Source organism: Labrus mixtus, chromosome 9 (genome assembly GCF_963584025.1).
Source record: "Labrus mixtus chromosome 9, fLabMix1.1, whole genome shotgun sequence".
NCBI lineage: Eukaryota > Metazoa > Chordata > Actinopteri > Labriformes > Labridae > Labrus > Labrus mixtus.
This window is the reverse complement of record NC_083620.1, coordinates 21,211,575-21,226,473: the sequence shown is the minus strand read 5'-3', so window position 1 is coordinate 21,226,473 and position 14,899 is coordinate 21,211,575. Positions and strand designations below refer to the sequence as shown.

At 41.7% G+C, this 14,899-nt stretch overlaps 1 protein-coding gene across 2 annotated transcripts in view; it reads left to right on the top strand.

The window, feature by feature from the left end:
* map3k10 (mitogen-activated protein kinase kinase kinase 10) overlaps nt 1-14,899 on the top strand; it is a 136,155-nt gene that overhangs the window by 20,071 nt on the left and 101,185 nt on the right. The window contains exons 2-11 of one of the 2 annotated variants that reach the window (XR_009674188.1): nt 859-1,039; nt 1,469-1,617; nt 2,997-3,172; nt 3,870-4,116; nt 5,040-5,162; nt 5,254-5,392; nt 6,328-6,440; nt 6,526-6,821; nt 8,628-9,162; nt 9,781-12,096. Coding sequence is in view for 1 of the 2 variants with exons in the window: in XM_061046862.1 (XP_060902845.1) it covers nt 859-1,039; nt 1,469-1,617; nt 2,997-3,172; nt 3,870-4,116; nt 5,040-5,162; nt 5,254-5,392; nt 6,328-6,440; nt 6,526-6,821; nt 8,628-9,162; nt 9,781-10,160 (2,339 nt within the window). In the remaining variant the exon portion in view is untranslated. Of the gene's footprint in view, nt 1-858; nt 1,040-1,468; nt 1,618-2,996; nt 3,173-3,869; nt 4,117-5,039; nt 5,163-5,253; nt 5,393-6,327; nt 6,441-6,525; nt 6,822-8,627; nt 9,163-9,780; nt 12,985-14,899 lie in introns of those variants that run through there. The other variant, XM_061046862.1, reaches the window with a different exon arrangement.

Here is a 14,899-nt window from a genome sequence, read left to right as displayed (position 1 = left end):
TTCCATAACCAGCTCGCACACGGAAATGAAGGAGGAAGTCGTACAGAGAAACACAGAGACGCCAACATTAACAAGGAATAGTGTGAAGAAGATACTATTCAAAAGACTGTGTGACCGCATGTATACATGCTGAACACATCAAATGCTGCAGCCTGCTCTGACTGCACAGCTGATATTTATGTACAGCAGAAACCTGAAGAGCACACTGCTGCGGCCACACCTGCAATGTAAACATGACTGTGTTATTGAACATGAAGACCTTTTTCTTTTTCTTTTTAATGGGCACATTCACAGTGTTACAGAGTATTCATGAACTGGAAAAGAAACTGGGTTTTTAAAAAAACACCAACCAAAAATAAACAATGCCTTTATATGCATAAAATCCAAAAGGGAAAAAAACAAACGGAAATCTTACATTTGATTTGATTATTGATGTTAAACCAGCATGTTTTCTTTTTCACAAAGATTTTAAAGATGTATTGTTTTGTAGATTCAATGCAAATAATGACTCCTCTAAGTGAACATGTACAAACTGAGAAATGTCCCATCACCACCAAAATAAGGTCTTCAAGCCGCTCACCTTAATATGAATTATGTTCAAACCTAAAGTATTCTATTTCCTATCATAACATATCATAACTTCATTGCATATTTGACGTTAGAACCATTACATTTTTACTCCTTGAGCTCTAAAAAGAGTTTTTTAACTCTACATTTAGCTGTTCGTGTCATTTTAATCTCTTGTCAGGGAGCGTTTATAAACCTCAAAGTTACAGAAGAAGTTTTTATTTGTTATTGTTGTGCCATTCTTACTTTGTGTGCAGCTGTGTCTTAACATTGATCTTTCTTCTCCCTCAGTCCTCATCCTGGAGCCGGTGGAGCGGGAGGACTTGAGCTGTAAAATCCTGAAGATCACAGACTTCGGTTTGGCCAGGGAATGGCACCAGACGACCAAAATGAGTGCGGCGGGGACGTACGCCTGGATGGCCCCGGAGGTCATCAAGCTCTCCCTCTTCTCCAAGAGCAGTGATGTGTGGAGGTACAGCACCTGTTTCACGCATTTAACCTCTATTCATTTGACTAACACAACGGCTAACATCTCACACGTGACTGTTATTCTATACACTGATGGATTCACTTGTAAGCACATTTTCACTTTTGATTTGGTTAAAGTGAAGCTATCGTTATTTTGAGTGCTGTTTGCTCGTGTTTTGAATGTAGAATAGAATAAAATACTTTTATTGCCGCTGCACATTTTACAAATAAATGTGCTGTGCTTCTCTATAAACAAAAAAGATAACCTTCATCACATTCCCACATGCCTCACCTCATACATACATGTCCATTCATGAAAGTATTATGTCAAAGTGAGTCAGTCTTCAGTAATGTTGAGACTTTAGATGTTACTGAACCTAAGAAGGATGTTATAGCACCTGAAATGTTGTTCCTCTTTTGTCATTTGTCACAGTTTCGGTGTCCTGCTGTGGGAGCTGCTGACCGGCGAGGTTCCCTACAGGGAGATAGACGCTCTGGCCGTGGCTTACGGTGTCGCCATGAACAAGCTGACTCTCCCCATCCCCTCAACGTGCCCTGAACCTTTCGCTCAGCTGCTGGGAGGTAAGCAGCCATGGACCCCTGTAACAATTCAGAAATCAAGTCAATACTTGTGATATTATGGAGAACGGAACCTGTTCTCTTCATTCAGGGTTGGAAAGTTTAGCTTTATGTTTTCTGTGCTTTTTAGCACTCCATATTTCATTAGATATGACCCTAAACATGTTAAAAATTCACCTTGAAAAAAGTGCAATTGTTATCTCGTCTTTACTATAAAACAACCGTATACTGATTGGTTATAGACGATGATTTTTTGCATCTGGTGGACGGACATTGAGAGTTAAAAAAGGATGGAATCCGTGTGAACGTCTTCATTAAGTAGCTTTTTTTTACATCTTCACGCATCGCCTGACATCCCCAGGGCAAGATTCTCCTTTTCACCTTGCAAATAATCCGGCAGCTCAACGCTAACAGTGACAGAGCATTAAAGAGCTCTTGTTTCCCAGTTGAGGTTGTCTCTGTTTAAACACACACATGCCTTTTCCAAAACGTCTTTCTGTAGCGATGAGTACGCTACGTGGCTGTGTTTTTACTTGTAATAAAAAGAAAGGAGCTGTTTCTTAACTGTCAGGCAAACTTCAGTCCTCTCCCTCTCTGCTCTTAAAGCTCTTTTCCTCCTCTCGTCCTCGTCCTCCCCTACACTCCTCTTCATCCTTTCCATGTTCTACCGCTAATCTCTCCACACTCTGTTTACTCCTGTCATCATCTCACTTTCATCTCCTCCCGCTCCGACTTCATCCCTTCACTCTTTATGCTAATTTAAGGTTACCTCATAGAGAGTCTTACCTGCTGTAAAAATATGAACCCCCCCCCCCCCCCCCCCCCCCCCCCTCCTGGTGGCACTCTTACTTTGCCTCTCTTGGTGCTTGTCTCAGTCCATGTTTGTGTCTGTGGTTTAGAGGCAGCAGTGATCATGAGTGTGGCTCAGCAGATTACTGTAGGTGTGCACCGTGTTTCTGCAACACTGTCACTCAGGGTTTGGCTCATGATGGTCGCCATATGCCGTCCCATGCTGCTCGCCTCCATGTCTCATGTTGCCGCCTTTACTGCCAGGAGCACTTTTTATTTGATAGTTTTTATATGGTACTGTTGCGTTTAGATTTTTTAAAGTATTTATCGATCAACAATAAATACTTTTTTTAGTCATTTAAATTGCCACTTGGGACATAATTGTTTTAATCCTTAAAGAATAAACTTTAGAAGATTTAAAAGTTGCTACTCTGTTGTGTTACTTTACAAATGTAAAATGTCACACGCAGGAGTTGAACATATTTGAGATATTTTAATGTTAGTGGTTAAAGTAGGTGGAGATAGAGAGGGTAAATGAATGCTTTTCATTCGTGTGTGTGTGTGTGTGCACTCTGTCGCGTCTTGCCCTGCAGAGTGCTGGAGCTCGAACCCACGCAGCAGACCCTCCTTCACCAGCATCCTGAGAAGACTGCTGGCCATCGAGCAGTCGGCCATGTTTCAGATGCCTCTGGAGTCGTTCCACTCGTTGCAGGAGGACTGGAGGCTGGAGATCCAGCAGATGTTTGACGAGCTGCGGGCCAAAGAGAAGGTGACAATTCTGACCAAAAACACAGAGACTTGTTTTTTTAATAGTAGGTTTAAAATTAGAGTCTGATCCAAAGAACAGAAGAGTTTCATGGTAAAGGTGGGAGGAATGACAACACTTCACTTTTTCTCCAACTCAGATTTACCTTAGCAACATTAACTTAGCAACAAGTCTAACAGAGGAGGTGTGACAGGAGGTGCTGATGTGCTAATAACACCTTTCTCTCCCCCTCTTCACCCTTTTCTTATCCTCTCTCTTTTCCAATCATTTTCTTTTTCTTATTAATTTCTCTTCCCCTACTTCCTCTTTTCCTTTCTTTCCTCCTTGTCTTTACCCTATTCCTATCATCTTCTCCTTCTCCTCTTCCACCCCTTTATCACTTCCTCATCCTCCCATTTCCTCCTATCTCCTTTACTCTCATCTCCTCACTTCCTTTTGTTTTCATAAACATCCTCTTTTTTATACTTCTACACTTTTTTCTTTCTCTCCTCTCCTCTCCTCTCCTCTCCTCTCCTCTCTCCTCCTCTCTCCTCTCCTCTCCTCTCCTCTCTCCTCTCCTCTCCTCTCCTCTCCTCTCTCCTCCTCTCCTCTCCTCTCCTCTCCTCTCCTCTCTCCTCTCTCCTCCTCTCCCCTCTCCTCTCCTCTCCCCTCTCCTCTCCTCTCTCCTCTCCTCTCCTCTCCTCTCTCTCTCTCTCTACAGGAGCTGAGATCTTGGGAGGAGGCGTTGGCTCGGGCGGCTGAGGAACAGAGGGAGCAGGAGGAGCAGCTGAGGAGGCGAGAGCAGGAGCTGGCCGAGAGGGAGATCGACATCGTGGAGCGAGAGTTGAACATCATCATCCACCAGGTGTACCAGGAGAAACCCAGCGTGAAGAAGAGGAAGGGTCACTTCAAGAAGAGTCGTCTGATGAAACTTGGCAGAGACAGCAACTGCATCAGTCTGCCATCTGGTGGGTGACAGAGGAACTGCAGTCAGGTTATTTTAATCTGAGGAATTAGAGTTTCCTGTTAGATGCAGTTTTGGTGATTCAGGTGTAAATTGTGGTTTTAAACAGCCCTATGAGACTAGACAAACAAGTTCATGTTTATTTATCTTTATTTTGATGAAAATATAACCAAACACTGAAATCCAATAATTCCATAATCATTTTTACATTCATACAATATATATATTTTTTTACAGTTTATTTATTGGAACTTCCTTACACATCATTACATTTTACCAGGATATAGAAGAAAAGGGTTTGGTATTAAACTTAACAAATTACAAAAACTTTAACTTACACTACTGAAAAGGATTTCTGTTCTGCCTGTCAGGTAATTGACAAAGGGACTATTTGTTTCAGCCTTAACCTGGCAGAAAAAAAGCACGATTTTCCCCTGTTCTTCAGTGGGATCACGTGTTGCAAAATATGGAGCACAAGTGGAAAATTAAAATGTATGTGGACTTCCAAATTCACAACAAACAAACCACATGGATTTTAATATGTGCGAACAAGTGTTCCACATGTTTTCACATGTTTTTGCACATTTTGATTTCTCGTAGGTTGTCCACATTACATTTGATGATTCTTGTTATATTATATCCCTATTTCAGGGAAATGTTCTGCCATCATACCTGCTGCATGCATGGTAAAATCCAGAACAATTATGCTGTTTGTCTTGGGGGCATGATTCTATTTTATTGAACAGTAGAGAGCTCACAAGGGAAAAGATTCAAAGTAACTGACTGGTGAGACACCTGAGCCCTGAACCAACAGGGAATCTCTTAATTTAATTTAAGGTTATGAGTAGACGGCATCTCATTGTGTAAAGTTTCATTTGCAAATGTAAAGGATGAAAACACAAACATCTTCTCTTCTCTCACCTGCAGGCTTTGAACATAAAATCACAGTCCAGGCGTCTCCCAGCGTGGACAAGAGGAAGACTCAGGGCAGCGAGAGCACCACCCCACCTGCCAGCCCGGGAGTCATACCCCGGCTGAGAGCCATCAGACGTGAGTGAAAAACTGCCAAAAAATGTTTTATTGAGTATCCTGTCTGAGAGGACTGGATTAAAATAATAAGGGTTTTCTCTCTGTACATCAGTGACGCCGAGTGACGGCAGTAAGACGTGGGGACGCAGTGCCGTGTGCAAGAAGGAAGACCTGACGACCAGCAAGAAGAAGGGACGCACCTGGGGACCGAGCTCCACCCACCAGAAAGAGAGGGTCGGCGGGGAGGAAAAGTATGACACTCGTTTACACAAAGTCTTTTTTAAATGTAGCCGTAACAGGTGATTAGAGAATCATCATCCCGACAAATATTTGTATTTATATGCTTGTTATTTTAAATTATTATTAAAGTTAATTAACAAAACGTCAAAGAAGGCAGAAACAATAAAAAGTGGTTGTATAAAATAAATACAGACAGAATTAAAAGAGTGGACAATTACATTTATTTTTATTATCCAATGGCAGCTGTTCTTGTACAATTTAAAGTTTAAACTTATTTCATGAGCTCTTTGTATGTTTTGTGAAATAGTTGTACTGGAGTAAAAGTGAACATATTTCTTATGGAATGCTGTGAGCAGAAGAATAACGTGACATAAAAAAGCTCAAATTTGTTTTGAGGAAGAGTACATCAGGATTTGTAAAATTTATTCTGAATCTATGTTGTTAATTTGATGATCACATGATTAGCTTTACACTGATTAAAGGGAATCTAACACACAAAGAAACAACTCTGTAAACAGTGTGAAATACCTAACAGTGATCTCTGAAACGTGAGATGCACTAATCACAATGTACCTCATCAAACTGAAGTGTCTAAAAGTGGATCATAAGTTTGTTTTGTGTTCACCCACAGTGAGTGGGTAATCACAGTTATCACAGACCAGAAGAAAACAACCTTTTCTCATGTATTTTTTTTTACAGATTGTTGTTCCTCACAGAACAACAAAAACTTTTCAATCAATTTCTCATCACAGAGTTTAAACGGGTGAGAAGCGGCGTTATTGTCTCTGGAAAATAAGACAGACAAAAAAAATCCATGTTGTGATGATGACTGTCCTCATGTGACATGAAGCTTCTGGATTTTTATTTCTCTCAGTCTGAAGACAATATTGTAGCACTTTGTTACTTAGTGTTATGTGTGTGTGTGTGTTTGTGTGTGTGTTTGCAGACTGAAATCGCTGGGTGAAGGATGCAAAGTGTGGTCGTCCAGTGCACCAAATCTTGGGAAGTCCCCTAAACATGCACCTATGACAGCCGGCTTCTCCAGCCTCAATGAAATGGGTAAGTCTTCAATTTTCACTTTGAAATTCTGCGTCAAGTTAGTGTCGAGAGATTCACCTTAAACTTTGCTTTCTTGCTCGAACAGAGGAGTGCGGTGAGTTTGAGGAGTCCCCGGGGTCCATGCAGCCCTCAGAGACCAGCAGCAACGGGGCCACGGAGGACTCGGGGTCCCTTTGGAGCAGCCTGGGCCCCAACACGTTACCTGCTGGTGTTGGCTCATGTCATGGATCCGGGTCAAGCCTGTGGACGGGGGCAAGCTACCAGGACTCGCTCCGCCGCAGCAGCCAGAGGAAGAAGAGCGACATGTTGCTGCTGGGCTGTGCCTCTCTGCTGGCGTCTGTCGGCTTCGGGCAAGACCTGCTGCAGCTCGGAAAACTGCAGGTGAGGAAGAAAGAAACTGAAATCATTCTAATAATAACATTAGCAACTATAATAATGAAAGAGGACTGCTAATGATGGTTATAGAAGTTAAAGTCGACTAGCTCTAAGAATCACTTTAACAATCTTAACACCACTTCAGGTGTTATAGGAAGGAGATCTTACTTTACACACTGAATATGTCTTTCCATTGCTCGATTAGTCCTTTTGATTTTTCCTCTAAGAAAGAGCTGATGTGTATGAAAAAGAGTGAGGGATACTAATATTTGCACTGGGACACATCCAGTTGTATACATGTTAAATGCATCATGTTTGCACGTTACAGAGTTTTGAGCTGGTTACATGTTTTTCTTTGTGCTGGAGCCAGAAAGTTTGAAATGACCGGAATTTCCATTTTATGTAGAATCTCAAATATATCAACAACAGAAAATGTAGACTTTAAATATTCCATCCTATAAGTCTCAGTACAGTTAATAATGAGTTTAAATATCTAGAAACAAAAGTATGCAAAACAGTCCACTTCTTTAAACACGACCAAACTCGTCTGAAGGGCGAGCTTGTTTGATAACGACGACTTATAAGATGGTTTCTATACTGATTAGAGCTCTCAAGAACTGCCCTCAATGTTGTGCTTTGCCTCTGGTCACTTCCTGTCAGCACCTGTGTGTCCAATCAGACTCAAAGCTGATCGTTTGCTCTTACTGACATTGTTCCCTTTTTTCTAGATCCTTGCTCGTGTTGTACTTACTCTCTGATGTACGTCGCTTTGGGATAAAAGCGTCTGCTAAGTGAATTGTAGAATTGTAGAAACTCACCCTACACTAAACATTATAATGATGCTGATAAACAGGTTAACATGTCAGGGTGTTTATTCTATAAAAAACTGAGTGTTGACACTTAATGACACTGTTTCCTCCTTTTGCTTGTGTCCTACTCACTCTCACATGTATGTCGCTTTTGACAAAAGCGCCTTTACAACTAATATAAAGACAAAAAGGACCACAAACAAAGACAAACAATAATCATTTCAGGCATTTGTAGAATAAGAAAATAAACAGGTTGGCTGGGGTTTCAAATGTCTAAATGCAAAGAGCACAGCAGTTTCTGTAGCAGATATGTCAACATGTTGAGTTGAAATACATCAGTCAATAGATTATGTTTGTATTTCTTACCATTTTTATGTAATTTATTCAATATTTTTTGTTACATACATTAGTTTTCTTTCTGGTACCAACCCTGTCTAACTGGCAGCTTGGGTTATTTACGAGCTCAAGTTTTTATTAGGACATTTCATTTTGCTAGCTTGTCTTTAAACAAGACTTTCCTTACAGGATATTAAAGTAATTCCTGATTAATTAATTCATATTTTTTTGAAAGTCTGCACTGAATGCACATATTATAGTCACAAAATACTCTTTTTTTTTTTTCACGACTGAACCTTACAGTAACATTGACGTGACTCAGATCACTTGCTCAGTCTCCAGATCTCAGACTGATGGATCGCTTTAGGACGAGATGAAACAGGATGAACAAGCTGCCAAATTATCAGCAGGAAATGAGCGCTGCTGTCGAGTCAGCATGGACCGAGGTCTGCATGGACACTTTCCAGCCCCTCATAGATTCTGTGTTTTAAGGGATTCTGTTTGTGATCAGAGGAAAGGAGCAGACGCACAGTTTAGAGTAATGCAATCATCAAAGTAATGATTTGTGTTTAATTATTTAGCTTTAGAAAGATAGTGATTATGAGGCAGAGAAAGTCTTACATTTTGTACGTGACATGTTGTTAACCTTTGCTTATGTTGTGTTCAGGTGGTTCAGGACGAGCAGGACCTCAAAGAGGAGCAGCGGAAGAAGAAGGACGGTCTCTTCCAGCGCACGGGACGTTTCCGTCGCAGCACCTCACCGCCCAGCAGAAACCTCTCCCTCTCCCTCTCCAGACATCACGACTCAGCCCTCCCCTGCCTTGACCCCTCCCCGTCCGTCACACTCCTCTCCCTGTCCTCTCTGTCCGACTGCAACTCCACCAAGTCCCTCCTCCCCTCCGACCCGGACGATTACCCCCTGACCCCGATGACAGGGGTCAAAACTCCGGCAGCAACGCCGGCTCCCGCCCTCAACCCGCTCCTGGACCTGCGGGCAGAGAGCTTCAAGAAGGAGCCCAACCAGTCGCTCACGCCAACTCACGTGTCTGCAACCATGGCCTTGAACAGAGGACACAGACGGACGCCTTCAGATGGGGCAATACGACCTCGAGCTCAGACTCTGGGACATCACAGGACGCCGTCAGACGGGAGCATGCCCATGCCTCCTCCACCTGGAGTACAACACAGGTCCTCTAACAAAGGTACAGTGACACACTCATTCATGTACTCTCGGTTTGCATTTCCCTGCTTGTGACCCAGACTCACGCTCTGCTGCTTTCTGGCCTTTTTAAAAAAAATAGTTTTTACCTGTGAAGGCAGATAAAGGTGTGCAGCACTTCAAGACAAATTTACCAAAGGGGACAATAAAGTGTATCGTATCGCATTGCATCCTGTCATATCTGATTGCTCAACATACTTAGTGAACCATTTACATCTGAACACAGTTTAACGTCAATTTATCCAACATTTGTTGAGACAAATTCAGGGATTTGTTTTTATTCAACCATTGTCTTTAACTGTCTTTAAAGTATTGCTTTTACAAGTGAAAGACGGATTATAATTCTCTACACAAGAGCAAGGCTTGTAGGAAACCCTGTCATCCTATACTAATAGTAGTAAAGACATTCTCTCTCTCATTGTAAACACTTTATATCCTCTTACAATCCTCCCTGCCAGACCCTGAAATAAGTTTTGGATGAAATTGAACATATTTAGAGCTAAAAAAACAACCTAATCTTTATATTTAAGTAGATTTTTTTCTTGCTTCATTTCTTTTTTTTGTTATACTGATACTACTTTCTCTCTCCCTAATTACTCAGGAACCTCAGATAGCCTGGACTTCCCTCGCCTTCCCGACCCCTCCACCATTTTCCCGATCCCTCAGCGGCGTAAAGCCCCGGCTCCACCAATACCTGACCAACGTCCTCTCTGCCTCATAAGCCCCCTGGAGAGACCCAAGACTCTTGAATTCGCACCCAGGCCTCGGCCCACTCCGGCCAGGATGAGAGCCGACCCCTGGAAGCTGGGCTCTCTCTCTCGGACCCTCAGCTCTTCCCCGGGCAGCAGCTGTGACAGCCCCCTGGATTCTGGGGACAGCAGCAGTGCCGGCACCACAAAACCCAACCTGATGGACATGGACGTGGAGGGCCAGAGCTCGGACCGCACTGTCCCCCTGGCCACTGTGTTCGGACAAGAGTAGTCATGGGGGGAAAAACAGCAAGTGAACATTTTCAAGTTTTTACCACCAAACGTGAACCAGGACATAAAAGCTCAAGCCGAAAAATAAATCACAAGTATCGTTAAAAGCCGTTTCCTTTGACGTCACGCTCAGAGTGGGAAGCTCAAGAGATGTTTTATTCCAGTTTTGAAGTCATTCAGACATGTGATTGGGGAAAATCGTCAGGGGAAATTTGCCAATATTCAAAAGTAAAAAGACATCTAACATCTAATAATCTAACTTTATTTAACAGCTAATAGCATTCAAGCTCTTACTATGTTTCATTAGCCAAAATTACATTAGCTCCAATGATGTTCACCAGTTTTCTGTTTCAAGCTTACGTTTAAAATTAGCTAAGAATTAAAGCTACCAAACTACGGGTTATATTAGCTTTTTATTTTACTTTCTAACTAACACAAATAGTATCTAACAAGTAGCTGGATGCTAACAACTAGCCTTTGTTGACCACTGCTAATAGGTTGTTGTGATTTCATCTTTGAACAAAGCAGCATCCGCCAATATTGAAAATAAATCCAATACGAGTGTAAAAAGCTGCAGTTCCTTAAGTGTCCACTTGACACTGGTTTCTAAAACCAAAGATTTGCATTAGGTCCCATGTTAAAAAGCTACAGCAAAAAGAATCACATTTATAAACGGGTACAAACACATGGGTTTATTTTCTGTAGCTCATTTCTTCTTCTTGGTAAAATCTGTACAGATTAGACTTTATATAACTCATCTGTTTGGATGATATTAAGGCTGAGAGTTCCACATATATTTGCACAATTAGGGGCGTGGCTGATTGATTGACAGACGGGGGAGTTGTAGCTGTACGCTGGGAGGGTAAAGGCCCCCGCCTCAGCTCCACCTCCTTTCCTGTTTCTAGATTAATCAGAAGTTATATAGAGGTAGCTTTCCCAATATGGCAGCCACCATCTTCAGAAGCCCATGGTCGATGTCACTGAGACTACATTCATGTTTAGTACAGTCTGTGCTTTGACATCATTTATCCTTCGGTCTGTTGTCTTTTTAGTTACCCATCCATCAGGAGGCCCGAGAACAGTTTAACAGAATCAGGCACGCTAAATATGACTGAGAACTCAGAACAGAGCCGTGCGGTAATGAAACAGCATAAGAGCTTACCAACCTGAGCGCGGCCTTAGAGGAACATGGCCGCAATCAATGGCAACGGTCGATGCCTACTGATGTCTGAGCCAAGCAAAGTGCACTCACTCAAAATTGGCAAAAACACCCCTTGTCGTTTTTTGAGGCGTTTTTAGGCGGTTCATCTCGTGTGTCCTAATAATAATAAGGTGTGAAACCTTCAAGCTAGCAGCTACCTGCTAGTGTTCTCCAACCTGCACCACACTGAGGGACCTGCAGGCCTTTTATAACCCAACTTACCCAGCACTTTCTTCCCTCCTCAGAAGCCATCTTAACCTGCTTCCTAGTGCTCTCATGACCCGATTGCGTTTCCTATAACACCTTTCAAAAGCCATTCAAGTACTTTAAAAAGCCACTTTTTGACTTTGCTAACTGTTCGTTCCACCTGCTTGTGCTTCTGCCTGTCCGCTTTGTGCTTGCACTTAAGAAAATGTTGATTAACATTTCATCTAAATGTCCATCCCTTCAGGAGTGTTTCCCTTACCGAAAGGAGGAGCTGGACTGCTTTGGGATTCTTAATAGAGAGTGTTTTTGTTTGTTATTTTGCACGCAGTGTCTTCTGCTAGTGCACGAACATCTCCCATGAAGCTTCTACATTCATCCTCATACAGTATGTGTCATCTCTCTACACGAGGGTCATCATCCTCTTCCTTACAATGCTGAGACAAGAAAAAGCCTCTTTTCACAGCTCTGCTGGACTGGTTCTCTCCTCAGCCTTGTACAGTTAAAAAAAACAAAAACTGTTTATTTTCCCGTGGCGACCTGCTAGCAAAATGTTTTTTGTTTTTTTTTCTATTGGTTTGGCAGACCTGCAGCTGTGTGTTTCTCTCTGTGTGAGTGTGTATATATTACTGTACATGTGTGGAAGAACAAAACTGGGCTCTTTTATAATTTGCGTGCTGGTGCTTTTCAGTGCATGTTGTTTTATGTGTGGATGCCGTTTCACTCTGTCACGTTTTCATCTGTTAGTCCGTTTTGGGACAAAAACATTCCACACTCTGTTTGGATGCCGTTCGTTCATGCCACTGGAATGGACACTAAAGAGAAGGAGTCCGAGGGGGATTTCCCGTAGGACTGGTTGGACACTTTGTATTCTCCTCTGACCTGTTGTGCTCAATCGCAGTGGCACTTTTGGAGCCATGCTGTGCACGTAAACAGCCTCTCTGTTGACTCTACTCACGGGCTGACCAATCAACTTTTTCTGCAGAGTTGATTTTACACATGGGACGGAGGTATTTACTTGACAGTGCAAATTTCTCGAGGTGAGTATGTGAGTATGTGTGTAAGAGTCTGAATATGTGTGTGTTGTTATTTGTATGGGATGATGACAATCCCGTCGGTAAAAGAGTGAGCCCAAACTCATTCTCCTCGTGTGGTTAAGAACACTGAGTATTTATTAAATTAATTGTTATTATTGGAAAGGATTAAATATTATTATTATTATTATTATTATTACAATGCTCTTCCTGGGATATCTGTATATATTTGTTAATATAACAGGAGAAAGAAAAAACGGGGAAAACCTCAGAATCTGAAACCTCCATGTCGTCTCCAGTCTCAACCTGTGACATTTCTGGGTTCAATGAGGAAAAAGTGTGCAATGTGATGAATGAGAGACAAAATAAAATACAAAGAAAGATGATTCACTGCAGTCGTAAATGTATTTTTTTATGGTCCATCGATTACATCTGAAGACGTGTCTGTATCGTTAAATGTCTGAGGAACGACGGGAAGTTGTACTTAAAAGTAGCGACACAAGGATATAAAGATAATCTATGAAAACCCTCTGTGAGTGAGATAAATGAACTAAAGGGAAAAGTACTGACCTGGCCTCTCTAGAATTTAAGACCCTGTGTCTAAACTCTGCAGAATTTAAGTCTTAAGCAGAAGAAAGTGCTTACTCTGCAGTAAAAAGGTCCTCTATTCATGAATCCTCTTCTGTTGCATTTGTGTTTATTTTATTGTTAGAGCTGCTGCAGGTGGATGTTGAGCTACTTTTTACCACACCAAGGAGTTTTAACAGTTTTCTATGGAAGCCCTAAGCGGACATGCAACACTTAATTGACTGCATTTTTCTGTGATAACGTGTCATTCTCGGCTGTTCTCTTGAGATCTGAACTTATTTATCCTCTATCACCAAAGACGAAAAGCACAAACCCAACATAGAAAAAGACTCCACTTACAGTACCTCATTAGTGTGGGTAATGTCAGCATGACATGTCGGGTCGGTCCTATCGCGTTGATCAGCCTTTGGTTTTGTTTTCTTGATTTCCAGAAAATGATCCTGCTGCCACAGGAAAACAAGTTTTATGATCTCCAACAATGCGATAAATTAATCGTTTATAATAGGAAAACCAGCTTTATTCACTTGAGATATTTGTGATCTTGACTTAAACAACAGTAATGTTTTGATTTATCACAGGAAAATGGAATAAATAAAATGTATAGATGCATGTCCTGTCAGGGATTGGCTTAAAGACAATCTAAAATTTAATGGGTTGCACCAGACTTGTCCCAGCTTTACTGAAAGGTGTCAAAGTCAACAATGTTGGACATCATTTTACCATAAACTATATGTCTTCCTTTTTTATATAGATGAATAAATGTGTGGGGTTTAGAGTACATGTTGTCCCTTTGAATTGAGAGGATTACTAGTATAGGGTAGCACAAAATCACAACATGCATGTGAGGTACAAAAGCCTTATATATCTCTTAATACTGTGTATTGTTATGTTATGATGGATTTAACAATGAGACAAAGGGGAGTGCAGTGACTGATAAAATCCGCTAGGTGGCAGCACTGTGCCCTATGATGTCATAACATCTCCTGTTCTGCTGTTTTTCTCCAAGCAATGAATTCCTACAGGCCAGTCGCTCTCTGACTCTGCAGTGACCATAAACAGCCCGTTATGCTGCACTCATACATTTAAACACAGCAAATAAAGATTTTATGTCATTAAATTCAAGATGTTACTGTGTAGAGAAATCTTTAAAATGTGACGTACAGAATGTTAGATTTCATGACATGAGTGTTACAGACAAATCTGGACATATGTGTGTGCAGATGATACACACACACACACACTCCACTGTTGTGTCTGTCTCTGTGACAGCCAATCGAGAACCCTTTTCCAGACGCCAGCCAGTTACCTAGCAACCTCTCCTCACTTCCATGGTGATGCTATTAAAAGCAACAACAAAGAAAAGAAGAGAAAAGGGAACACTGACCTGAAAATGAAGAGCCGGAGAGATAGATAGAGATAGAGATAGAAAGAGAGAGAGAGAGAGGTGTTAAAGAGCCAGCCCAGTGTTTTGTCTGCTATAAGACACTTTGTTCTTTCTCTGCCTGTTTTCCTGAACAGCAGCAGTTATTCTCTCACCTGTTTATCACCTTCTCTGTCTTTCCCCTTCACCGTTTCCTCAACAGATTTTGCTCTTATTTACATGCGGATTGTGTTCTTTCCTCCTCCTTTGTTGCGGGGAACAATCATGTCATATTTCAGAGATGGGTGAGATTCAGAGTTGTGGACACTTCAAAGTAGAAATGGAGAGGAGGT